The sequence below is a fragment of the Xiphophorus maculatus genome, chromosome 13, assembly GCF_002775205.1.
Source record: "Xiphophorus maculatus strain JP 163 A chromosome 13, X_maculatus-5.0-male, whole genome shotgun sequence".
In the NCBI taxonomy this organism is placed as follows: domain Eukaryota; kingdom Metazoa; phylum Chordata; class Actinopteri; order Cyprinodontiformes; family Poeciliidae; genus Xiphophorus; species Xiphophorus maculatus.
Window position 1 is genome coordinate 836,668 of NC_036455.1, and position 26,495 is coordinate 863,162.

Consider the following 26,495-nt stretch of genomic DNA (forward strand, 5'->3'; position numbering starts at 1 on the left):
GAAGAGGAAGGAGAAGCTTTACCACCAAACTACACTGAAGGACCAAAAGAGGTGGCAGCAAAAGCAGCAGCAGCAGATTTTAAGCAAATGGAAACTAATCTAGTAATCTGTGGCTCAAATCAACCAAGGTCGGATATATTCAGACCTCAACAGTTATGGCAGGCTATGACAAGATGCCTTTCTTTTCGCTGGACTTCCATCAGCAGACAAAGCAACCGGAAATCAGCCTACGAAGGGGATCTCAACCAATGTGAAGACACACAGTCATCTGTCAGCTCTGACTCGACCAATGAGAGCTCCTCAACATCATCTGCCTCAGATGACAAAGATGCACATCTGTCAAAACCTGAGGTCATCAGCAACAGAGGAGGGAAAAGTGGTCCACCGCCTCGTCTAGGAATTTCTCATTCCTGCCCCAGACTATCAAGATCTAGACTAGCAACAGACCTGGGTCTGGCCTCAGTGATCTTGGAGAAAGAAATGTTTCTACGGATTGAGCTGGTAGATTCAGGTGATGAAAGGGATGATTTACGCTACCGAGCAGAATGGACTTTGTCAGAGAGAACTAAGGACCTGGCAGGAGGCGTCTGGCAATCACAAAGCCAAAACGTAACAGACTGACCTATTAAATTGAAGGTTTGGGCTGATTTAGAAGTGATAGACTTCACATCATGTACTGCTTAAGTTAGATTGCAACCTCAGCTATGATAATGTTACCATAGATGGCAGAATCGTTCATTACAAATGGCTCGTGTTTTGCTGAAGAGTAACATTGTTTTTCAGTCCTACCCATGATTTTCAAGAGTTAGAGAATCTTCAGACCAGCACCTTGTTTCAGTGATCTTTGAGGAATAATTCTAAGGCATAATTTAGCTAAACCAGGTAGAAAAAGGGAATTATTAATGCTACTTGATAAAATAGATGTTGTCTGGAAAAACAAAGGAAGTAGCAAAAGGTGCCTGACTGTCTCAGGGCCAAAAAACAACAGATTGACCTGGTAACTCAAGATTTGGATTATACTACAAAAAAGTGACACACTTCACACCATGTATCCTTAAAGTGAGACTGCAAGCTCAGCCATGATTATGTTATCTCACATGGTGAGCATTCTGATTAGAGATGACCTAGATTTTTCTAAGTGATTGGTTTCACATGATGTCTATTGGATTTAGTAAATGCAGATAATCAATTAGAAATGCAGCACAGCTAATGCTGAGGTCATTTTTTTCAGCCTTGATGGAATCCTCACAGAACATTTTTTACTTGTAAGTGATCTCATGGTGGAGAAATGGTGAAATTGTATTTTGGTGGTTTTTTAGTAAAACTTGGGATTTTACAGTATTGGGTTTTGAGGTCTTCATCTATGGTTGTCTTAACTACCAGTATGTTGAAATGTACTGTCTCAACATGTGTCAAGCAAACTTACACTGCAGTGTTGAAATAAGGTCTTACTTTCTTTACACTTTTCCAGCTCAGCACATGCTACAGTAAATACACAAAAAAGCTTTAGATATGCTGACAGATGCAAAGTTCAACTATCATTATATATACTTAGCCCCTTTTTCATGTACTTTCATGTTTACAATTTTGGTAAGTACACACAGCATAGCTTTAATCAAATAATATTTACTATTGGCAACAGATGTCATTATTTTATAAATTAAAGTAAATTAAAGTCCTGTGATTCTGCATTGAGAACAATTTCACTCAAAAGTGAAAAATGCATTTCAATATTTTGCAGAAGTGTTGCCAGAAAGAAGTTAATTCTCTTTCAAATGAATATGCCACTATAACTTTGCTTGCAAAGTTACGTATTTGCAAAACAATGACTTGCAAATATGTTTTGCAAATTTGACCACAGTTGGAATGGAATGTATGTTTTAGCAATGACCCTCATCTTAAAACGATGAGAAAGAAAACACAAAGAAAACCTTTTCCCCTCGTCTTTGTGAGTTTGCAAAATGCTTCTATCAGCATTTCATTAATAGTTAATGCTATTAACTACAATTTCTTTGTAGATGATCACAAGTGGTGGTTTTAGTATTTCTAGAAAGTCTATCTTGCTCTATGAGTACTTTCATATAATTTTATGTAAAAACTATAAACCTGCTGGTGCTCTTAAATTAAATTTTTCTTTTCCCAAAAAGAGGATGTAGCTTGCTAAGTTAAAATTCTTCATCTTATTGTCTCCTGATTGGTTTAGATAATGAACAGAGAACCTGCACCACAATGTATTACAAATAGCTGCAGTAATTGTCATTATTCCGTTGAAGAAAACATCATCACCATAAGAGAATCCGTGTTAATTGCATTGGTGTCTTTAGAAAGGACTAACTCCCTCTCTGGCAGTACTGCATCATGATTGTGAGAAATAGTTTGTCAGCAGTCGTAGAAAGAAAGACAAAGTGCAGACCACTGGGTTCCTCCTTTCCTGTTACTTTACAGATTATTAAACAAATCTGTAAATTTAGCTGGAAGGAAGGAGCTGTGAAGATGTTTCCATAACATGTTGATGGACTGAAAATCCTGCAGAGAACAAACATCGCAGTTGCCAAAGGACAAATGTGACTTCATTGACTTTTTAAGTCTTGGGAAACCAGCCAATGACTGCTGTTGCTACTAAGCTTTATGTTTTCATGTAGTAGACTTAAAATGTTCCAGAAATGCTATTAAGATTTACTCTTATACAGCTAAATTACTAAATTTAGCTGTATACTACATGCAGATTCCAGCAGATTATCAAAACCAACATTTAGGTCTTTATACTGAAGTCATTTTAAGCGTGTGAGCAGGTGATCCAGTCATTCCATTCCAGTGTACAAACTACATTTGTGGGCACCTAGACACTCAGACTGTTTCTACAAACTTTTGTGAAAAAAGTATTTCTTTCATTACCAAACTGTTCCCAACTTTATGGGAATAGTTTGGCCATGATCCCTGCCTTAAACAACTTACCTCATGAGAAATGTAAAGAATCAATCCACAACTACACAGAGTAGTTTGTTGATGATCAAAAGCCAGTTGGAAACCAATCAATCAATCAAATTTTATTTGTATAGCACATTTCAGCAGCAAGACATTTCAAAGTGCTTTACATCATATCAAACACAGAAACACAATGCAACACAGAATCAACAATCAAAACACAACATTAAGTCAAGTTCCATCATTAAATTTGTAATTGATTACGTTTCAAATACAATCCTAAACGGGTGGGTTTTTAGTCGAGTTTGCATCCATAGAAGGTTTACTGTGTTATATGGAACAAAATACCTATTGGTATTTTTATTCCCACTCACGCTCACAATCACAGTTTAAAATGATGCAATGATCCATCTAACGGATGGATAGTGTGATGGATTATTCAGACATTTTGGTGAGAAATTTCTCAATCAACCACAGAGTTGATGACTGTAACACTATTCAGGCCTGGAAACATCCTATGCAGATGCTGATATCCCTGCCTGCTTGGGATTCTTGTGAGAAGTGTTTGTCCTTGTGGGATTATGGTCTGTGGTGTTGTGACTCAAGGAGTGCCTGTGGGTTTATTAGTGAATTCATAAAAAATTAGGCTGGTGTTGTTTTGCAGCACAGAGCAGGATGACTGTCTAATGGATCAGTATTACGTTATTCATCAGAGTCCCATCCTGCACAGATCTTTTATTTTAATAATGGCTTAAAAGGCTGACAGTAGTACATTTGACTTGAGAACATGCAGAGTATAGACTAGATCTGTGCTGAATCTGCACTTTTATGAAATTATGAAAAAATAATCCTAGAACATTTCATTGTGACCAGAAGCAACATTTTTGTTTGAGACATTATTTTTCTCATCTACTTAGCTCTTCAAATGATAAAACATTTTAATTTAGTGTTGATGTCTTCCATGGAAGACTGTGGCTCAGTCATATCTACCTCTGGGCAAGGCATCCTAAGTTGCCTACCAATCTCTGCCTGTCAGTGTATGAGTGTTGGTGAATGTGGTAATCATAACTGACTTAAAACATAGACATGTCACATGCAAATTACTTTTTATAACTTTCAGCAAGCTAGAAACTGACAATTTTTTGAGGAAAAATGACATTAAATCAATATAGTGCTGCTAGTAAACCAATACACTTGCCTTACCGCTTCTTTTAGAGAATATTAAATAGTTATTACTCTTGTAAAGCTTTGTAGAATTTAGAAATGTATGTTCACTTTCTAAGCACTGACATCAAGTGTAAATTATTTTATCAAACGTGTTTGTGAAAAGGAATTGTAAATGGACTGAATTTATATGTCGCTGGTGTGGAGAAGAAAGCGCTTTGCACCGTAACCAAAATAATTTCCATTTGCTAATTGCCAGAATGAGAATGCTTACTTTGAGATTTTTTTCCTCCAAATTCAGAATTTTACATGCAAGATTGCTGTAACTTTTAAACAATGTGGGTAAGTGCCACAGAGGATGCCATTGATGATCTTGTGAATTCAGAATGTTGGTTAAGTGGAGCCACAGCTGTGGATTATTTTATAGCAATGCCTCATACATGTTGCTTCTTTGTGTGACGTTGGTGGAAAAACGCAAGGAAATTAGGTAAGATATCAGGAAGAGAACACTGCACCTCTACATGTTTAATTCATCCCTAGGAAATTTCAAGATATTTGAACTTGCCACCTTCATTTTTAATTTATAAACAAATATAAACACAATGGAAATGTCCAATTGTAATACTATTCAGGTAGAAGAAAGTTGATGTCTCAGAGAATAATAGGTTTTGGTGAGCAATGTCCGAATCAACCACAGAACAAAAGCAAAGATCTAGTGAAGATGCTTGCTGAAACTGGTAAGCAGGAGTCCATAAATCGGCAACACACATCCCTTACCAACATGGTCTGGGAGTTCATTGAAGAAACAATTACTTCAAATGCTTCACAAACATACAGCTTGCAATTGGGAATGAAGACATGTTTAGAGACATGTTCTGTGGTCTGATGAAACTAAGATTGGTGTGTCTAAACATAATGATCATGGTAACATTTGGAGGAAAAATAGTAAAGCTTGCAAGGTTGAGAATATCATCCCAACTCTTCATGGTGGTAGCAGCATCATTTTGCTGCTGGACGGTCTGGTACACTTCACTAAATATAACACATTTTGAGTATAAATCATTATTTATTAACATAGTGTGACCCTAAGCAAAACACCAAATAGTTCTAAAGTGGCTTAAGGTCAACAAAGTCAATGTTCAACACTGGCCATCATAAAACCCTGATTTCAAGCACGTAGAAAGTTTGCAGGAACGCTGACACAATTGCACCAGTTCTGTCTAGAGGAATGGGCCAAAATTACAACAAACCTTAGTGAGACGCAGTCTAATACCTATTCTACAAAATGCTAAGCAGATATGTGTAAACCTCTGACATCAACAAAAGATAAAACTTTAATTATTGTGTTCTTTAGCAAATATAAATATATTTAATCCAAACTGGCATATAATAGAAAAAACTTAGTTTGCTACAAAGTCAATCAGAGAAAAAAAAAACTACTCTGGTGTATGTAAAAATCTGGTTTCTAACTATAGATATCAGCAATACTGTTTAGTATCTAAAGTCCATGATGATTTCATAAAAAGCTATGAGCCTTGAATGTTTGTAAAGACTGCATGTTTGTTCATTGGAGCGAAATACTTTATGGCCTTACGGTCAACTGTTCATACATAAAATTATGCGTATAAAAAGGTAAGCATCTTCAACTCAGTTGGAGGTTGTTTGTATTTGCCTGCCGAGACTCATTTGACATGCTTTAGTGAGCAATGCATTTTAAAATATGTGAACCTACACAAACTGATCAACAGCTTACACTACTGATCAGTTTAATCAACATAATAAGAGACAGTTGTAAAAAGAGTCAAAACATTGGTTTTGTGACATTGGCAATAAGGTTCAGTCTTAAAAACATTTTATCTGACTACATAAGAAGAAAGGACTTGTTTTGACATTGTGAAACCGAGGATGAATATTTTTAGCCTCTGTTGTGTAATGCCCTGTCTTTTTCAATCAGATCTTCTGGGTTAAATTGCTCTGGAGGGCTGAGTGGCAGAACATGTGGATGTCCTGATATAGACAAAAGAAGTAAACCAGATGGGATCCAATGAATTGTGGTAGATTTAAACTGTCATTTCATGCAATGTCTTTTCAAGACAAAAATCTTGTCTGTCTATAAATCATAAAAGTAGGCAAAGGATTAATTTTTTAACAGGATGAATTTAGTACTTCCAGTCTACAAAACATATTCTCATGTGAAACAATGACATAAAGATTGCATTCTGTGAATTATTCTATCCCAAAAACAAGATTTGGAAGATGTCTCTGCCTGACCTGTTATTATTGACTGATATTTTCCCAATATCAGTCAATAATATTAGGTCAGGCTGAACTTTTGAAATTTTAAAACGTGCACAAAAGAAGGCCAAATTCAGTAGTTTTGACTTATAGCAAACCCCCTGCGACAGCTTTCGTGGAACTTTACGAGACGGTAACTCTCCAAGAGATAATAATGTGGTTTATCTCTAATAAGAGCCTTGGTTCTGGCCCTGGGAGGAAATCAGTTTCTAGTCGAGATCTGTGCAAAGTCTATGTCAGAAATTAATTATCAGACGTTTCCTGGCTCCTGTCCCTGACGTGCTTCCTATCTCTGATTTCCTCTCGCTACGGTCAGACTAATCATTTTCCTCCTTAATTGCTTCTCTACCGACAGAGGAATCAGGCCTGCTGCATTCTGTACTACATCTAATTCAGCATACCCAGGTGGTGGAGATTTTGTTCAAACTATTTTGGTTTGATAAAACTGACACAGAAAAAGAAAGTTTGCAATTATTCAACTTTGAAACATGTCTTTTTACTGACAATCCACGCCAGGCACTATTGGTTCATGAAAGCTTTGTCTTATGCAACACCTGACAGTTTGAGCAAGAGCTGGTAACTCAATGTAACATTATATTGTTTTTCCATTATAAGGATTTTTTTTAATGTCCTTATTTGTGTTTCATTCCCACATGATCTTATTCAGTCTTCAGATGCAAATCTGCTGCTTTAAACATTTTATTTCATTTAGCAGAAATTCAAACACATTAGCTAATGTTAATATAATTTTGGTACAAGTGTTCAAATAGAAAAAATAATAGCAAACATTACTAAACGGATCAATTTTGTTCAACTTTTAATAACTAACTATGGAGTTTGCAAAAAAAAAAAGAAAACAACAATCATGAGAACAGGAGCACATAGAAATCATTACACAAACTTTAAAGAACTGAGAGGAAATATTTTACCAAATCTCAACTCGCATAGCAGAAGGCTTTTTAAAATGTCGGCATACATGACAAGCTTGGAAAATGTTTGACAGTGGCTTTATTTGGAAGCATATAGCAGTAGAAGTAGTTTCTTCAGCAGGAGTAAAACTAAAGCAAAGGAAAATCTGACTGTAGCCTTTTCCCTGCAGCTAAAAGACATGATAGTAATTCACTAATCTGTTACTGCGCTCTGGCCCAGGGATGTTGAGCTCGTCCTCGATGGCCTGTGTCCTGCAACTTTTAGACGTGCTACTGGTCCAACACACCTGAATTAAACAGTTTAATCATCTCCCCAGCATGCAGAATGGTTCTTCAGAGTCCTGATGATGACCTAATTATTTGATTCAAATGTGTTGCAGCAGAGACAAACCCAAACATTGGAACAACAATGACCCTTGATGACTATAGCTTGACATCTGTGCTCTACTCTGTTATCACCCTGAGTGCTCTTCCTGGCTTCTGTCATACTCAGATTTTCGATGCATATGATCTTATTCAACATCGTTGGATTCACAGAACCAATTTAGAATAAGACTTCTGCATTGGAGGCTTATGGGCAAGGAAAAGATGGTCACACAGCTACACTTCAAAGCTGCTGAGCTCTGTCTGAATGCATATTAAAGCTTATTCAGGGCTCTCTACTTCCTTGCCTGAGGACAGAAAGAGTGCAAAGAGTAGAGAGGGAGGAATTTTTATGACTCGGTGAACATCAGGGGTAAGTGGAGCAGGAATGAAAATGTCTGATAGTGGAAGTTAGTGGTCTACATTCTCATGTTAGCCACATTTTTACAGTCATGAGAATTAGCTGCGTTTTCTCACAGTACACTATCTTGTCAATGCAGACTGAGTTGAAGGTCAGTCATTTAATTTTTACTTAAAGGAAACAAAGTATGACATCATCTTGTTGCCTCAAAATTCACTCCAGGCTGTGCTGCTGCTGTTTTGTTGTAGGTGGGGCCAGCTGGTCAAAATGAATTGGTCTAAAATGTTATTAATTATAGTATCTCCCAATTTGTTCCAAAAATAAATTAAGAGATTATTTGCTTTTAGCTCTCAAAAACAAATTAGGAGATACAACATTTTGTATTGATCACAAAAATATATTGCACAAAAAATTGTCCAAATTAGAAAACATTGTATATTTAAAAAGCATGGTGTCCCTTTGTAGGTAACCCAATTTACTGTAACCCCTCTAGATAAAAGAAAATCCAGAACCCTTCTAATCAAAGTTTCTTGTTTGTTTTTAGATTAACTGAAAATGATTCAAATCAATATTTTATTACTGCAACAACAGAAATAAATGTCCCGAGTTATATATTACTCAAAGGATAGTATATTTTAGATCTTATACTCGTCCACTGCATTGTAATCCTCACTCTTGCTGAGAGGTTTTCATTTTAAACTGTTGATTACACTTGCTGTGAATTCCCCTGTCTGAACGCTGGATGAGTCCCATGTGACACATATGGAGTAAGCTTCAGTTCAGATCTGAGTTCACTGAGTCGGGAAGATGTTTCTGGGTCAGTGAAACAAACAATTCATAGTAGGTTTTTATCTGTAAGCTTACTAGAGCAATGTTGTCCTTGTTTAATCTCTTATTCATGACTAAACCGACATGCCTTTTGTAAATGTTTAATCTTTATGAATGAGGAATGTATTCTATTTTTAACTTGCTTGACAATTAAAAAGAAATGCAGATTATTTAAAAAATGTATATCAAATTGTTAGATGTGATTGTGCTGGTGCTAGATATTCAGTTTACTTTAACTTGCATTATAAAAGCTAAACTTAATTCTCTGTTTGCTGTTAAAGTGGCATATTAAATTAAGTGCATCCATTGTTTCAGTCAAGAAGAAAGTCATTTTACTGTTTCACACTTTACCACCAAATAACTTGGGATTTTATGTGATTACACTTTGCTGCTAATTGATCGTAACTATTCTGTTGTATGTTTAGAGTCATTATATACAAGTAAGTAAATAACGTTTCTTTATTTACTTACTAGTTGACTTTCAAGCAATTAGGTGCACTGGATTTTATTTTTGGAGAAGAAAATAGAGGACTGACAACAAATGCGCACTGACTTTTCAGATTTGTATTACTAAACTAAAAAGAAAAAAATAATTCTCCATCCACTTCACCATTATTAACTACTGTGTGTTGATCTGCCAATTAACCTCTAAAAAAATACACAGAAGTGAATGATGGTAACATTCACCATCTGTGAATATGTAACTGTGACTAAGTGGTAAGTTTTATATCTTTTAACTTTGCTAACATCACTTTAAGCTTTCTTTTTGTAAAAAGGAAGAGGACATTTTTAAAAAAGCAATGCTGCCACCTTCTGGAAATAAGGCTTTTGTCAGGAAGTGGAAAAGAGTAAAGGGAGTTTGAATTACAGATATATAGTTGTAAATGTTTGAAAGTTCATACGGTTGCTTTTTCTGGTTATAAAACTTTTAAAAAATTTTTTTCTCATAACCAAGTTGCACAGAAAGTTTGCAAAGTTGAAGACAAATAGTAAATGCATTTTTTTTTCTTTAACGCATTTTTCCACGTTTAGGACTATTTATCTTTTGTGGCTGATGTACTCTAAATATAGGCATTGTGTCATCTGTTTTATTTTTTTTTTAAATCACACATTTAGAAATTGCATGAATTATATCATTGCATTTAACATACACATTAATTGCACTATTGATGTGTTTCAGTGTCGCTCAGATGAGCTAAAGTGCTTCTGTTGTGTCTTACCAAAACCTCTACCAGCCATGTCAGATGTTTCTTCAGTGTAGACTTTCTAAATTAAAAGTAAAAGTTAGTGAGCCAGGGTAGACTGCAACTTCCAAAACAAGCCACAAGAGGGAGCCATTTTTCTTCCTTAGTGTCCTCTGTTAATTTTTGTTTCAGATGGATCCATCCATCATCTAAGTTGCGATTGGGTGACACTAGGGTACATCTGAGAGGCATCATCTGTCCATCTTAGGGGAAATAAAAAAAATTAAAGCGGACTCATGCTCCATATCTCGTTAAATATGAAAAGCATTTGTGTTTGCTTTTGTTGCACTGACTGAGAAATCACCAAGAGTTTTGAGCCTGACAGGTTATTCTGGTCACACAGAATACAGGATGAAATTTTTTGTTCTCACTTTTATTCAGTAATTTTTTTCCACACTGCTGCTACTCATTCTGAACCCTGTAGAGCAGCAAGGTCCATCTAATCTGTGAGAGTCCACATTTTATCCTGTCTCTCAGCACAGAGCACAAATAAGAGGCAGCGTAGTCTGGTTGGAAGGGATAGTTAATAGGTACTTTAGGACAATGGGCTGAATTAACAGAAAATACTGATTTTTATTTGCCAACTGCTCAATTACTGCCATGTTTATTCGAAGCCAGTCCAAAGGTGATTGGAGCCTTAGACCCAGTTTGAATATGAGGACGATCTCATCCAATACTAACTTTTACTAAACAAGATATACAAAAAGTGCAAAAAAATAAATAAATTGAGTCGAGGAAATGCCATTCTGTTTTCTTATTGTTTCATCACCAGATGCAGTTATTTCATGTTCAAAGGGTGATTTTTTTCTTCAATATTGTGTCAATAAGATGACAGCTAGTCAATTACTGCTTCCATGAAAGTCAAAATTATATTAGCTTAAAAGCTTTATTGGATTACTGGTAGGTTATTATCACATTGTGGGCTTTATTGCAGTTAATGTGATCAAAATTATTGCATTAACAGGTATTACATTATCACCCATTATTACATTACTGGTGAAAGGTGAAAACTGGGGGATGTGTGTGTTACAGTTCCATCAATTGTAATGTTAGCCATCCTATTCTAGTTTTATAAATAATGAAGACAAATATTGAAAAATGGCTACAGCATTTTGAAACACAGGTGTTTGACACAGTTAATTCAAAGGTACTAGATTACAGAAATTATATTTTTTCATCTGCATAACTTCAATAATATTCAGAGAAGACATTGAGTTAAGCTGCATTGTTTAGTCATTATTTCAGGATGTCAAGGCAGAAGTATTTGTTCCTGTTTATCAGTTATTGTTGTTCATGTATTAGTGCTTGTAGAAAGTGTTTATCTGTATTTTGAGAAAATTTGTGTTTAATTGTTATTTTGATCTCTAATCTGATCTTTGCAAAAAGAGACATTTGTCTTGTAATGTCAGCTCTATGTTCTTTACTCAGATGTGTGATTGAATTTGCACAACAAAGTTCCCCCTGTGGCTGCTCTATGCCATTTTGGGAAAAAGATATCTTAGGAGAGGGATAATTCACCATGGCAGCAGCTGGGCTACTTTTAAAGGGACGAAACATCAGGGGGGAGAAAAATCAAGCCATTTCTAAGAGACCGGTTTTTAAAGGTCCATATCAAACAGGCTCCCTGTTGCATGAAATGGGGAAATTCAAAGTGATATCAAGGCTAGTGGCACAGGTCAGATTATTGCCTGTAGCAGCTGTTATCCATGTACATGATGGCAGGCTGGAGCTCTTAAAAATTATGAAAGGATGTTTGAAGACGGGTCAGATTTAGCTGGTGAGTGTTTCTGTTTAAAGGACTCCTCACACAACCTAGATTAGGATATGAAGCTAAACTTAGTTTGGGAGTAGAAGGAGGAGCTCACCCAGGAACGTCATGTTTTGTATGGTTTGAGCAAGACCAAATCACAGACGTGAGTTCAGGGGCAGCATGATGAGAACAAAGAACAAAACGACTTAGGTGAGCAATAATCACAGGGACATGCTAACCAGCTGCAGAAAAGACCACACAGGGAGGATGATGGAAACAGTCTAACACACAAGTGTCGAACTCCAGTCCTGGAGGGCCACTGCCCTGCAACTTTTAGATGTGCCTCTGCTGCATCACACCTGAATAGAGTAATTAGGTCATTAAGGCTCTGGAGAACTGATCTACACAAGAAGGATGTAATTAAGCCATTTCATTCCAGTGTTTTGTACCTGTGGCACATCTAAAAACTGCAGGACAGCAGCCCCTGAAGACTGGAGTTTGAGACCCCTGGTCTAACATAGGGAGCTGGACTGAACACAAAAGGATCTTCAAATCAAGTGACAGGAGCCTGACGTTAACTTAACAGAATGATCCAAATTGCACAGTGAACAGAACAAGAGGGCAGTCTCCAAGAGAGACTGCATCAGTTAGGAAATATTAAAAAACACAGGTGGGTCCTAAAATATTTTTTATCATAGAAAAAGGCTGCTCCTTCAGCCAAGTAGCTGTTGTCACACTTTAATTCAGATCATGAACTTCTTTGTAAAGCCTTAAAACTATGCTACATTTAGTTTGTTTTGGTTTTCTGTATCCTGCTTTATTGGTAGACTGGGTCCATTAAGTGATTTCTTAATACTTCTTGGCTGGTGTTTTTTTTTTTTTTTAAACAAAAAGAAGTGTGGTCATTTTTGAGATTGCACTAGATGTTTGTGTTGTCATTTTGACAGATATGGTGAAAAATAAATTCCATCACAAGGTGTTTTTCCCCCATCATTTTTTAAAAGGATAATATTTTATACACCCTTGTCCCTAGTGGGGTCACCAGGGGTGCTGGTGCCTATCTCCAGAGGTCAAAGGTCAAGAGGCCAGGTAGACCCTGGATAAGTCACCAGTCCATCAAAATTATAATACTGACATATTCCATTGCATTTAATTTTAATTTGGTTTTATTAATATTCAAAATGGTGAATGGAGAATTCACATCGTGCCATCACGCGTCAAGCAGGTGAATACATGAAACAATGAAACGATCACAATTAATTGAGCATAAACATGAATTGTGCACTGCGTTGTGTGTAATTAAATATGTCAGGGTTTTGATGTTGATCTCGAGGCTGAATCTGCATTCCACAGCCACACTGAAGACTGGGATTACAAGTGACTGTAGCCAAAGTTTTGAAATCGGGGGACAGTTCTCAAACTTAAGTTGGAAAGATTCTCTGAACAAGAAGCAGTGGTAGGTAATCCCACAGAACGTGTTCCTTCTGCACCAGATGTGCTCCAAAGCTTCTAAAACTCTTCAGTGTACTGTCAGCTCCTGGATATTGAGATGCTCTTAGTTCAAGATCCTACTCAGATTTTATTTTATTTTTTGCAGCTGATTGAATTTGTTACCTGATTTTGATGATTTTGCATTTCTTTAGCAAAATCTTACCACATCTTATAAACAAACTTTATGAGATGTTGTAAAGTTTTATAACCAGCAGTCTCACACAGAGTTGTCATGAAAATAGTTTTCTCATGTTTCTTCTAGATGTATTATTTGGTTTGGAATCTGAATACCTGGTTAGGAATTACTCCTAATACACAAACACAAATAAAACTTTGATCTGAAAGAGTGAATTCTGACTTTTGAAAATAACTTTATCCTCCTAAATAGGTAGATGTTTCCACAACATTAGTAGGACTATAAAAGTCCTGAAAATGACCTTGCTTCAGCTCAGCAAGGTGGCTGAGCTGAAGCAAGGTGTACCATGTTCAGCGGCTTTAGTCCTTGATGCTTTATGCTGGATTTGATTCCTGACCTCGGGACCATTTGCTGTATGTCTTCCCCTTCCATATCCAACCTATTTTCTGTCAAATTAGTAGTCAGTAAGTGTTACTTGTGCCAAGAAAATCTTCAAAAATACATACATATATAAGAACTCCTCAGACCAGTTTTCATTTGGACACAAGAGTTGAAAAGTTTAAGTAGCCTGAATAATCTTGGCAAATCTCTGCATAGATTACATAAAACATGATGCAAAGTGTCTGTTTCCAAGGCAACTGTGATTTTTTTTTCTGTCTTTGCTAAAATTCTGATGTGTCATTTTGTCCTGGATCATTGGATTTTTTTTGTTTGAGGCCTTTGCATTTTGTTCAGTTACAGTCCACAGAAACTTGAAATGGTTTATCTAACAAAGTTTTAAATGTCCAGACGGATTGTGTTTTTGTTTTTATAAAAAAAAAAGGGCGTTAATAAATAAACAAGACACAATGTAGAATTACATTTTGTGTTTTTTGGGGTTTTTTTATCCACTTCCCAGAACGTTTTAAAGGATGCATGAATGTTTTGATTAGCTGTTACATAGGATAACAGCTGTATGGAGATGCAGGACCAGGTAGTTATTTTACACTCTTTCAGTGTGTCCACAGTTAAAAGGAGGAAGTGAGAATTATTCTGGAAATGCAGTAATTCTGATTCTTCATTTCCTTTTGCACAGCATGCATCATTTAGGTACATATTACAGACGCTGCAGGGTTCAAATTCTCACTCCCATATATTTTAGACCAAAATTTGCTCTAACTACAGCCTCGACAGCTATAGTAAACATGATTATACTTAACTTTTACCACCTGCAACTACTCAAAGCTTGTGTGCGAAGTGAGTTTTTTCTTGCCAAACTGAAGCTGCTTTGTACTATTTCTGCATGTCACTTCACAGCAAATATGAAATGGTAAAGGTCTTAGATTCTCTGCCTCCCTAATATTTGTCCAATATTTATGACATAATTTGTAGAATATGATAGGCCATCTCCTATCATTCTGTGTTTTTAAATGTCTTGAAAAGCTACTTGAGAAATATTTCCACGTGCTGCTGTGAGATTTGCCTATTGTTATTTCTAACCAGAAGAATTTAAAATATCTCAAGAAGTATAATACGAGTTGCAATCTGAAGTTTGGTGACATTGAAAATGGTTTTCTTTTGAGTTTAAATGTGTAATTGTATTGCTGGATTAACAAATTAAAATCAAATCCTGGTATTAGAAATCATCAAAAAGTGGGTGCCATGGTGACACAGGGGTAAAGCGTGCAACCCATGTATAGAGGCCTCAGTTCTCAATGTGGCTGTCACAGGTTCAAGTGCCAACCTGTTGACCTCTTCCACATGTCTTCCCTTTGTCTCAAAACTCACTTTCCTGCCTGACCACTATTAAATAAAAGCTACAAGAGCTAGAGAAAACCGTTTAAAATAAAAAAATCATCAAAAGGTTATGGTTGTGAGCAAGGAAGGTGACTTTTCCTTCCACTCAACTTCCCATTTAAATCCTTGGATATGACACTCTATAGATAGCAATGCAACTCTGTTGGTCTTTCTGCATTATAATCTATTTTAATTTACTTTACATAAAACAGAATGCTGTGTTTTATTAGCTCTGTTGTATAATCATTAAAATGTTAAATACACAATTGAAATATATCATTGTGTGTGTAATCAATAGGAGTTTCACTTCTTAAATTTAAATGCTAATATAAATAAGTTCCTAGTGATGATTTTATTCTTGAGATGCACCTTTATATCCAAACACCTTCTATTGAGGTCAAAGCAACAGCAAAGCATCAGAGTTTTCACCGTAGAAACTGTTTTTTGTTTTTTTTTTGAGAATTGTGTGAGGTTGTCATATCCAGCAGTTTTAAGCTGTTGCTGAGCAACACACAACTGTCTTCCTGATTAGTGCTGTTATTTCTAATGAGCTGTCAGGCTCTACATAAGATCTCAAATTATCTACTTAATAATAGGTCTTCACACGTACGTTGGCATGCTGCAAAATTTCTTCCTCCAGTCCAGTGTTTGGATCACTCACCCCTCCTACAGCTCACTCTGTGGCACACTTGTAATCAACCTCAGCTAATTAGGGGCCCTATGATATTTCCTTTGGATCGCCTGCAGCTTGATTTTGTGCAGCTGCATCCAAAACCTATTGACAGTGGCTGCCAGTTATTTTTTAAATCTTATTCTGCCTCTTGACTATTGAAATTATTTGATGGGTTTACAAGATGAAGGACTTTGTGTGTGTATTTTTCACCTTTCTCCAGGTTGAGGGTTTAACACCTTTTTCTGTCTCACATTGTCTCTCACTAATTAGTAGACAGTTGCGTCACATTTTGTTTTGAAACATTCAAATACTATAGTTCTATTTTGCGCTTTGTTTTTCTTTTTTTTTTTTTTACTTTACTGTACTTGTACAGTTTTGGGAAGTTAAGGTTTATACAAATATTTTGAAAAGCCATTATGATATGAAGAAAGAAGCTGTCAAAGTCAGACCAGCGGGAGCTGTGTCTTTGATTCCTGCACTTGACTTGCACTTGAAGGAGGGGATGAGGGCGTATGAGAGAGACAAAGCAAGGTGGATTTATGTTGCTCTTCACAGCATCATGCTAATGAGGAGGATTATAATGTCCCCCCCTCAGGCAGTGGAGGCACACAGAGTGGGTGTGTGCACAAGTGTATTTCTGTGCTGGTGCTGTGTTCTGTGTGCAAGGCTGTTTAAATGTAGCTGTGTGTGCAGAAAAAATGTAACCTTGTGGAACAAGTGTGTGTCTTTTTGTTTGCTTTTTAACATTATCACACTGAATCAACTTTATCATTTGTGAAAATAACTTGCACCTCAAACCAGTTAGTCATAAAATAGCAAAATAAATAGTTTCAGAGTACATTTCGACTCCTTATTTCGTTTCCTGCTGATGTGCACACCCTTTTCTCCACCTCTTCTACATCCTCCCTCCCTCAGCAGCAGCCAGTGGTACACTCCAGCAGTCTTTGCACCTCTCTTCCTCTCTCTCTCTCCCCTCCTCAACCTCAGCGGTCCCCACACTGGAGCAGACGCTGGTGCAGTGTCGATCCATACATGCACGTGTCTTGTCTTTTGGGGCGACCAGCATTCTTTGAAAACGCCCAGCACTCCAGTTTGCAAGGGTTGTTGTGAGTTAATCCACGCGAGAATGTGCGCATGAGCATCATTTGTACCGAGGAGCATGTGCACTGACTGAAAGACACAGCGAGGATGCGTGGTGGGCAGGATCTGTCGTGATCGGTGGAGTTTGTGGTGTACAATACTTGTGCTGTCAGTCTTCCCCTCCCTCCAGTTTGGTTGTCTGGCGAGGACTAACAGCAGCGTCCTGCCGGGATGTCCACCTCACCTGGTGCAAGAGATGGAAGCCAAAGGAGTTCTTGTAAGTGATGTATTTAAATTTGATCATCTCTGTATACAAATATATAAAAATCTTTCAGGCTTTTCTATTAAAGGTACCTTCTTCAACGTTTCAAGGCCATTAGAGCAAAACCAGGCATGTTCTTTAACCCAGTGAAAGATAAATTGATTTAAGAAACATGAAACAGAACACAGGTTTCATTAGCATTAGGAATGCCAAATGTGTTGTGGGTGAACGTGTGTGTGTGTATATGTTAAGTTTTTTGTGCAAATATATTGGTAACAATACAGAGGACTCTCACTAGTTTGAAACATTCTAAAGGTTATTTAAAATGTGCTTGACCTATTTAAAGCATTTATTCCTGTTTATCTTTATTCCTGAAGATTATGCCCTATTAGTAATAAAAACACAGAATCCAGTTTATATGCAATGCAGTAAAATATGCTGTATAAGGGTAACAAAATTATTTTGAATGCAGAAATTATGTTACATTATGTTGCTGCTTGATCTAAAGTTCTCTTTTTGGTTAAAGTTAAAATAAACATTTTTCTTTTGAAAATCAATGTCCCAGACTCTAAAGGAAGAGTGCAGAGGCACAGAAACTAAGTTGCTTAAGGTCCGGAGTGAAGTTTCCACAGTCAGTGATGATTTGGGGAACCATTTGCTGATATTTTCCACTTTGTTTTATTGACTCCAAAGCCGTAAAAAATTAAAGCACTTCATGTTTCTCTCTCTGCTGACTTCACGGAGATGCTGATTTCATTTTCCAAGCCTACTTGGCATCTGCCCTTACTGCAATAAGTATGATTGTTTAGTTTAATGACCATAACATCGCTGTTCTTCACTTTTTGATTATTTTTCAAATGATTTAGATGCACCTGTAAAATTAAATAAATATGCATGTGATGGTGTTGTAGAAGCACGCTTAAAATATTGTATAATAGGGGAATATGTGTGTGTGTGTGTGTGTGTGGAGGGGGGGCGGCGTGTGCATGGGTGTGCTTACACCAGCCCTGGAGCGCCTCCAGCTGTACATCTATTTGGAAGGTGCTTTGAATCAATTGACATGCAAGCCAGCTGGATCCTTTTCACTGGAAAGAAAAGGAGCAGATGACATACTGGTGTCATTCACTTCTCTCAACCTGAACAGCTTTTCACTTTCATCCTACAGAGAACAGTCTTTGCTAGGTTTGATTGTAAACTAAGGGGAAAACATACCCTATTTTTATATTTAGTCTCCGTTTGTCCAGGTTATGGTTTTTTCTGCCTATGTAAAAAAAGTAAAATATTCTGCTTGTGAGTGTAGATGTGTTAAATGTTTATTATGAGTCTGTTGTAACTTTGTTGGATGGTTCTGTCATTACAATAAAGCATTATGGGTTTAAGTGTAAGTGGGTGATTGATAAGATGATGTGACTCACTTGCGGGCTGAGTGGGCACATATACACAAAAAAAAATCTCTTTCAAACAGATCCACTCACAGATGCTCACATTCACAGGCATACACACAATGACTGTCTGTACAGAAGCTAGAGATCACAGCTGGGAAAATGGGTTTCCTTTTATTGCTTTTGTTGTTATTACGCCTTCCCCCCTCATCTAGCTTCCATTCCCTTTCTCCCTTCTGTTATTTTCTGGGCGTTATTTACGACCTTCGCCTTTGAGAAGCTCACCCGGAAACAGTTGGTATGTCTGGCTGATGCGTTAATGATCATCAAATGACACATCCACACACATGGGAAGCCTGTTTTTGTATGTTTAGGATCACAGGCATATTTTTTTTCTATTTTGCAGAATCTGGACATTATGTTGCTTGGCTCGGTAATGCTGAAACCTATGTGTTCACTATCGCATGTTTCACTCTTCTGGGTTCCCTCCCATTTCTCTTGACTGTTTTGTTCCTCGTCAAGATGCATCCATCACATTACCTTCTCACGGAGCAGTGCCTTCAAATGGAAATATCAAGAGGCTCCAGGGTACGATTACTGACTTACAAACTACAGTGTTACATAACCAAATCTGGATGCTGAGGAATCGGGTCTCGGCTAGAGAACAGCTTTAGCGAAAGGAAAAATGAAGCACAGGTTTCATATTCAAGCAGGAAAAATAGCTCATATTTGGCCACATTACCACATCAAAAGTTGCATAATAGCAGTATCAAACATAAATGACTGAAGATGAAAGAAACCTAATCTGGAGTAATCCACGATACAACTCAATCACCAGAAAACATTTACCATAATGATGTCTCATTTAGGATTTATTTTTTTTGTCCCTGACACCAAATTTAGTCGTTCAAAATTAGACGCCTAATAATTTAGATAATTCACCATGTGCATGTAATTGTAACAATCTGCCACTGTAGCTGTGTATGACGTTTGGGGTTATTGGTCTATCCAACAATATCAGTGACTCACTGGGCTACCTGTGAGTACTTTAGGATGAGGATGAGGCCCACCGTTGATAAAGTTAGATGGTACTTTATTAATCCCAAAGAAATTATGAGGTAGTGTGTTGCTCACATAAACATCCATTAAAAAAAGAGAACCCCAAACAGATTTGTTTGTTTTCGAGTTGGTAGGTTTTCTAAATACTTACTAAACATGGGGTCAAAGTGAAAAACACAAAATAGAAACATTTGTTCTCTTACTTGAGGTGGTAAGAACAAAATCAAAGTTCTTTTTGTTCAGGACATTTCATACTTTGCAAGAATCTCAAGTGCAGAACTCTTGCAAAGTTGTCATTGATCTCCTTCACAGCAGCGTCCGTCAGTGTAGTAACCACACCAACACATTAAACCTATATTTCATATTTCAGTCACAGTGTTTGTTGGACACTGTATATGGGGAAAACAAACTCTCCAAACAGGAGCTGTGAGAACAGAATCCTGATCTTTTGTTCTCACAGTCTGGGAGAGGGAACACGTTTCTTTGCTCTAACATTGCATGTATTGACTTCAGGTTGTTATATTTGACTGATAAAATAACGCACATCACCAAAGATAGAGTTCTGCAAAGTGTGCATGTCTAATACCATAGTTTGCTGTGTCATTTCATTAAATACATGCTTTAGGTAATAAAATGAACAGTATTTATAGTCTGACCAGCCTGACTGGGTGTAGTCTGTTGACATTGTGGCAGTGAGGCAGATCTCTCCTCTCTAAAGGAGCAACAGCAGGCACCTGCCACTGAGATGGATGTGCTGTGTCATCACTTCTCTTGCCAAATGATGGCTTGCCTCACATGTCCTCTCCTCTCTGGTCTTTTCCCCATCTATTCTTTCCTCGTCACCTCTTGCTGTCAATAACGTTCTTTCTTTTCCTTTCTTACGGCTTTAAGAAATCTGCTTCAGTGGCTGCTGTGTTCTTTAATCTTCTCTCTTCTTCATCCCACCACCACCACCTCTTCTAGCCTGTCACTTCTCTCCCGTCCTCCTCCTACCCCTTCGTCTGCTTTATCTGGGTTCACATGAAACTTTAATTGCATGTAAATCAAAGCACTGCAGATATAATTAGTCTTTTGTGCTGCTTTAATAAGAGGGTTCTGGACTATTGAACTACGATGGAGTAACTAGCTCTCCCACCGTCTCTGATGGCTGAAGTCACGAGGCAATGTTTTAATGTGGGAAAGCAAACCACAACCCTTCTGTCAAAACAAATGTTTATCAAATTTAATCACTTACGGTTTCCCCCTCTTTATCACTTTTACTGAGATACAATTTTAATAACACTGTAGCTACTCATCTTAATAAAGTCAAGAGTATTAAATAATCGAAGGAAGAATTACTAACATCTAAAAACAAGCAGATGGCATCTCATGAGGTACAGATATTTGCTTTTGTTTAAAGTTCTAACACTTTAAATAATGTAGTTGCTGTTGGAATCATGTGTTGACACAGTTGTGTCTCTGCTGTGTCCCTTGTGTCTTTCACAAGATAGATTTTCATGCATTAATTTCTTCATGAGGTCTGGATTACATAAAGAAAAAGTGATTAGCTCTGATAATTGACTTGTACTCCAATAGCATGTAAACGTGGTGGCAGTGTATGGAGACAGTGCTTATTTGTCAGGTCAGGTTGAGGAGATGGCAGTGGCTTTGTCATATGGAGGTATTCTGTTTGTTTACTGTGTAAGTCAAAATTTAACATTTTTAAATTTAGTTTGAATCCAAAACTTTGATTTCTTTTAATTTTCTTTTACCGATTGAGAAACTTGCATGAACTCACTGCGATACTGAAAAAATGAAATTCCCTCCTCGTCTTCTGCTTTCTAGAAAACAACTGGAGGTCTTCAGCAAAAACTACTGAAACTTGGAAATATTCACAGCTTTATTCACTTCACAAACACCTCACCCCCATCAGGAGAAAAGTAACCCAGAGCACGATGGTGGGTATGATGTTCTTTCTCGGAAATGGAGTGTTTTTTGGGGAGGGGGTTGTACCAAACATGTCATTTGGAAATTTTAGCCACATCTGGAGGTTTCATATAAGAGAAAAGAATTCTGCTGCTCATTCCAGACATATTTGGGAGAGGATTACAGACACATATAGAGCACTAAACCTGTGTTTATTGAAAAAACTCTTCTGTTTTGCTCTCAACTTCTTGGCAGTTTCTCTGACCTTATTCCAGTCTTATCTTTTCTGGTGAATTAGGTTGTGTTAATGTCACAACATATAGGTACAACATTTTGATATGTCACAATTTTTTAAATGTAAAAGAAAAATTTAGCATTTGAATGGGGCTATTCACACTTTAGAGAGCCACAGCATGTCACTTTTTGGTTTTGCCTCAACGATTAGAACTAGTTATGTTTTCGCTTTATTTTTTTTAGCATACATACAGTACATTAATTTCTATTATATTTCAATTTTTTACAAGGTCAGGCACTTTTAAGCCGTTTACCTTAGTTAATTTTCTTTGCCAAGCTTACTTCCTACTTTTGCATTTTCTTTATTATTTTCTGTCTCCGACCTTCTGTCCCTTGTGTCCATCTTTCTTCTTCCCAAGCTGTGTCCACCTGGCATAGCAGGTGCTGTTGGCAAACCCTAGACAATATGTCTCCTCCACAACACTAATATTGTTTATTCTGCTGAACTGTAATGACAAGACAGATCATAATCTATCAGCCAGAACGTTCTCTCACCAAAGGTGCTTTTGGGATTCTGCGTGTTAGACTGCCACAGGGAGAAAGAAAGCGATAAGAAGCAGACAACTGAAGACAGATGACAGATAAAAGAATTAAAAAGTGAGGAAGTAGAAGCTGGGTGGTAAAGAATATAACTCAATGAAACGAAGAATTGGTAAACAAGAAGCGAAATGACAGGCATAAACTGCAGAGGAGGCAGAATAAATTGGGAAACAGGTGAAGCTGAGGGGAGATGGATGATGACGGCAAGTCATGAATTTTAGAAACAAAAAGCTGTTAAGGCAGTATTTCCAGGGTCCAGGGCATAAAGGTAATGAACAAAATGATGGGATTTGAGTCTACAGTATTTATTTTGCTCTTTAAATTGTAGTTTGTTGCAGTGGTGATGGGGACAGACTGCAAGAAGAAATTTGCAACACCATCCTCCACAATGGAAAGATTATTCAACTCTTTAAAAACAATAAATGATTAATAAAACTAGTATTTTTGACTTACACCACATACTTTTATTATTTTCTTCTAGGTTCATGTAAATTTTATGTTGAGTGGGCATGCCAAACAGAGGATAACCTTCATGTTCCTCCAAACATGCATAAAACATATTCATGTATGATTTAGTCACAGGCATGGTTATGCTTCAAGCTTGGATATATGTTTTACATTTGGGAGTACACGTATAATTTTGAACATTTAATTAAAAACTGTGCGTAAAATTACTTCACTCGGGTATATTCATTTTACCCAATTCAAATAAATAATTAAAAGTCCTAAATTATTGTAAAATGGATGTTCTCAATAAGTTTATGTAAAAACATCCAACCAGAACTGCATATGAGGTAGAAATGTAAATTAGGATCCTATTGTTTATTTATGAGAAATTGATCCTGGCGCTGGTTTTTAAAACCATGTCTAACATGTTTTCTTCCCAAATAAATGACATTCCTCATCTGGAAAATGTCCATCTCAAGTTGAGCGTGTAACATGATAGTCAGAGTTTAAACACCTGTAATTCTATGAATTGTTTTTTCAACTGCACTGTATAATGCTTATGCTACTGACTTCACTCTTCAATCTGCTCATTTTAAACTCATGTATATAAGTCTTCTCTCAAAATATATTTCATTGCTAAAGCAAATCAAAGTTGCTGCCATGGTGCAACTTTTAAAAGGATAAGATGGGATTTTCATGCAACAGGCCAGTCAAAGCTACTTATTGTGGTCACACACAGGTCAGTAAACTGCTGCATTCTGAAAAAAAAATGTTGCTCTCATAAAACATATTTCTCAGTCTAATTAAGATTCATGCCTTCAAAATCATTTTTGAAAGGTCTCACCGTGCAAATCAACAACTCTGTAAGGGTTAGCAAGCTGCAAAGAAGGCAAGGCAAACTGTATTTTGCCTTAGACCTTCGATGTGCATGAAGCTGCAGCTAAGAGTAAACACAACCCAGCAGCCCAAGTGTCAGGGGGCCCCTGAAGCCATATTTTATATTACTGTAGTATATTTTTAGAACAACATCTGCAGACTCGGCTGTGGCAGAAAGGTTTAGAGAGGATTCTGATAACCAGTTTTATCTCCAGATTAAGTTGGATATTGAAGATTCTCATGCTGTTTTTTAAATAACCAAATTCCCGGAGACCTGAGCTTCCCCTGCTGGATGATGAGACGTTAGATAAAAAGCAGAAATTTGCAGCATAGAAATGGCAGGATTAGTTTTAAATATAGGTGGACCAAGCAACGACCAAGCAATATCAACTCTATATGGAAGTCAAGAAGTTCAAACTAATTACAGAGAAAGAGAAATATAATGTAATGCAACAAAAATTTATATAGAACTGCACTTGGAACCATATTTATAAATAGTATTAACGTCGAGACCTTAAGATATTCAAAATCTTTTTTTAGATACAACTCAAATGTTTTCCTTAAAACTTAGTCTTACTCATATCAATGAAGTGACGAAGAGTAATTTTCTGCTGATTTCCTTCCCAGTAAAATCCACAAATCAAATGTTACTTGTCATCATAATGAAAAATATACTTGTGACGCAGGACAAAAGGGCAAATACTTGAATGATAACTGTAACTTAAGGGCAACATTGATTGATGTATAATTTTACAAGCATGGTTGGAACTTGTTTAGTTTCAGAAGATGCATCAGTGGTGAAAAAAGAGGAAGATCAATTTGAATTCAGCTGTCAGAAGATTTCAGACACCCTCGCAAATGTGTCTGGATATGCTGTTAAATGGGGACGTGGATGACAGCTTGCGTTAAAGTGTGCAGAAATACACTGGTTTATACAAACAGACAAGTGAGCAGACTACAGTTTGTTTTCTCTTACAGATACTGTAGATATCAAATTCCCACATCTATTTTGTTATCAGAACTTGAGCAGATATAATCTGCGTTTTTGTCTCGTATTGTGGTCACAGATGGCGTTCAGATTGTATTTTCCTTCCCTGTGTGAAGTACCTCAGCAGGTGGGGTGTCAGATTTTTCTCTCCTCTCCTCCTACTCCTCTGGGAAGTGGGGAGAAAAAAAATTTAGAGCAGTGAACGTACGATAAGACAGCTAGAGATCCTCTAATTAGGTCCGAAACCAAACTCTCTGTAAAGTGAGGCTGTGCGATGGAGTTTATTCTTTATTTTCCAGCAAGTGGAAAGTGTTCTGCAGGTATACAGTGTTTAAGCATTTTTCTTTACAGCCATATGTTTACCCAGCTGTTCCACGGTAATGCTGTGAAAAAGTCTTGTCACCCTAGATTGTTGTATTTTGGCTAGAAAGTGACAAACTTAATAGCAGTCTCATAAAGTGATCTTGGACAGTTGGTTTTTCTTTTGGGTGTTTGGTTGTTTTTCCAATCTACTCATTTCTAAGCCATTGCTTAATCAGCTTCAAAAAATGCTAAAATTAAAAAATAATACTTCTAAAAAAAAGATAATTGAGTTCAGATTCAGATTTGACATCCTGGTTTGATATTCAGCAACATTTTGAGCTGACTGGAAATACAAATGTATTTAGTTTATACAGTTAAATGTAATTCTCCTCAACACATGTGTTGATGTTGTACCGTGGAGCATTTTGCTATCCTTGGTGTGTTAAACAGTCAGCATTTCTTTGTCTTGGATCAAACACCCCAAAAAGGAATTTTTCAGCATTTGGTTTGCAGCTACCTTCCTCTGACCTTTAACTAAATTAAATGTTCAGTAACACAAATTAACAAATTTGACTTAGTGTCACAAATATATCCTTTCCTTCTTTCTTACCCCATGTTCAACAACATTTCTGCAATTCTGTCTGAAAAAAGCTGTTGGTGGTTCTGCAAAGATGTTCCTGTATGTTGTTTGTTCAGCAGAGTTTGTTGACAGAATTATCATTTGGTGTGTGATAAATGGGTACGTGTCAGACGTGTAACACATAAAACCTGCCTGCAGTATGGCTCTGAGTGACGGATGGAGGGAGGGTTTTGTGCTGTTTACTAGGTGACGGTTTGGAAATCAGGTACAACAAAACAACAGATGGATTGTCAGGGCGGCACATAGTCTCTGTGGCACTAATCAGGTGTTTTTTTTCCAAAAGTGTGATGAGTTTTCTTGTCTCCTGGATGAAGCACAAAACAGAACACCTTGCACTGATTGTTATGTGAAACTGGAGATACTTTGATGTTGCTACTAAATGTTAAAGTGGCTTGTATTAACTTAAAACTATGTTTAGATTGTCTTTGATATTATTATTTTCTGTGGAAACATCATTCATATAGATTGATGTGACTATTACAAACTTCACATTTGCGGTTTTGGTTTGGACTTTGATTGGGTCGCTATGTGACATGAAAATATTTTGCTCTGAACTATTATTGTTGACGCTGCCATCTTTAAAGGGCTGGAAATGCCGGGTCGTGACGAAGGAAAAACAACATAGCCTTCGGTTTCGTTTGGCCTGAGTGCAGTGCTCATCAGAGCAACCTGTGGCCTTTTATTAGCAGATTGCGCCCACTTGTGTAAATCTCCACCCACAACAGGAAATCAACAAGAACATCAACAATAAGATTCAACAATTATAATCCAGCTTTTCTGTGCT

General features: G+C 36.9%; 1 protein-coding gene across 2 annotated transcripts in view; it reads left to right on the forward strand.

The window, feature by feature from the left end:
• Window positions 1–16,913: 16,913 nt before the first annotated feature.
• The window catches only part of dtnbp1 (dystrobrevin binding protein 1), a 36,313-nt gene continuing 26,731 nt past the window's right edge, over window positions 16,914–26,495 (forward strand). Inside the window, exon 1 of one of the 2 annotated variants that reach the window (XM_023344926.1) lies at window positions 16,914–17,292. In XM_023344926.1, the coding sequence (XP_023200694.1) occupies window positions 17,247–17,292 (46 nt within the window). In that variant the 5' untranslated portion in view covers window positions 16,914–17,246. The remainder of the gene's footprint in view (window positions 17,293–26,495) is intronic. The other variant, XM_005797380.2, reaches the window with a different exon arrangement.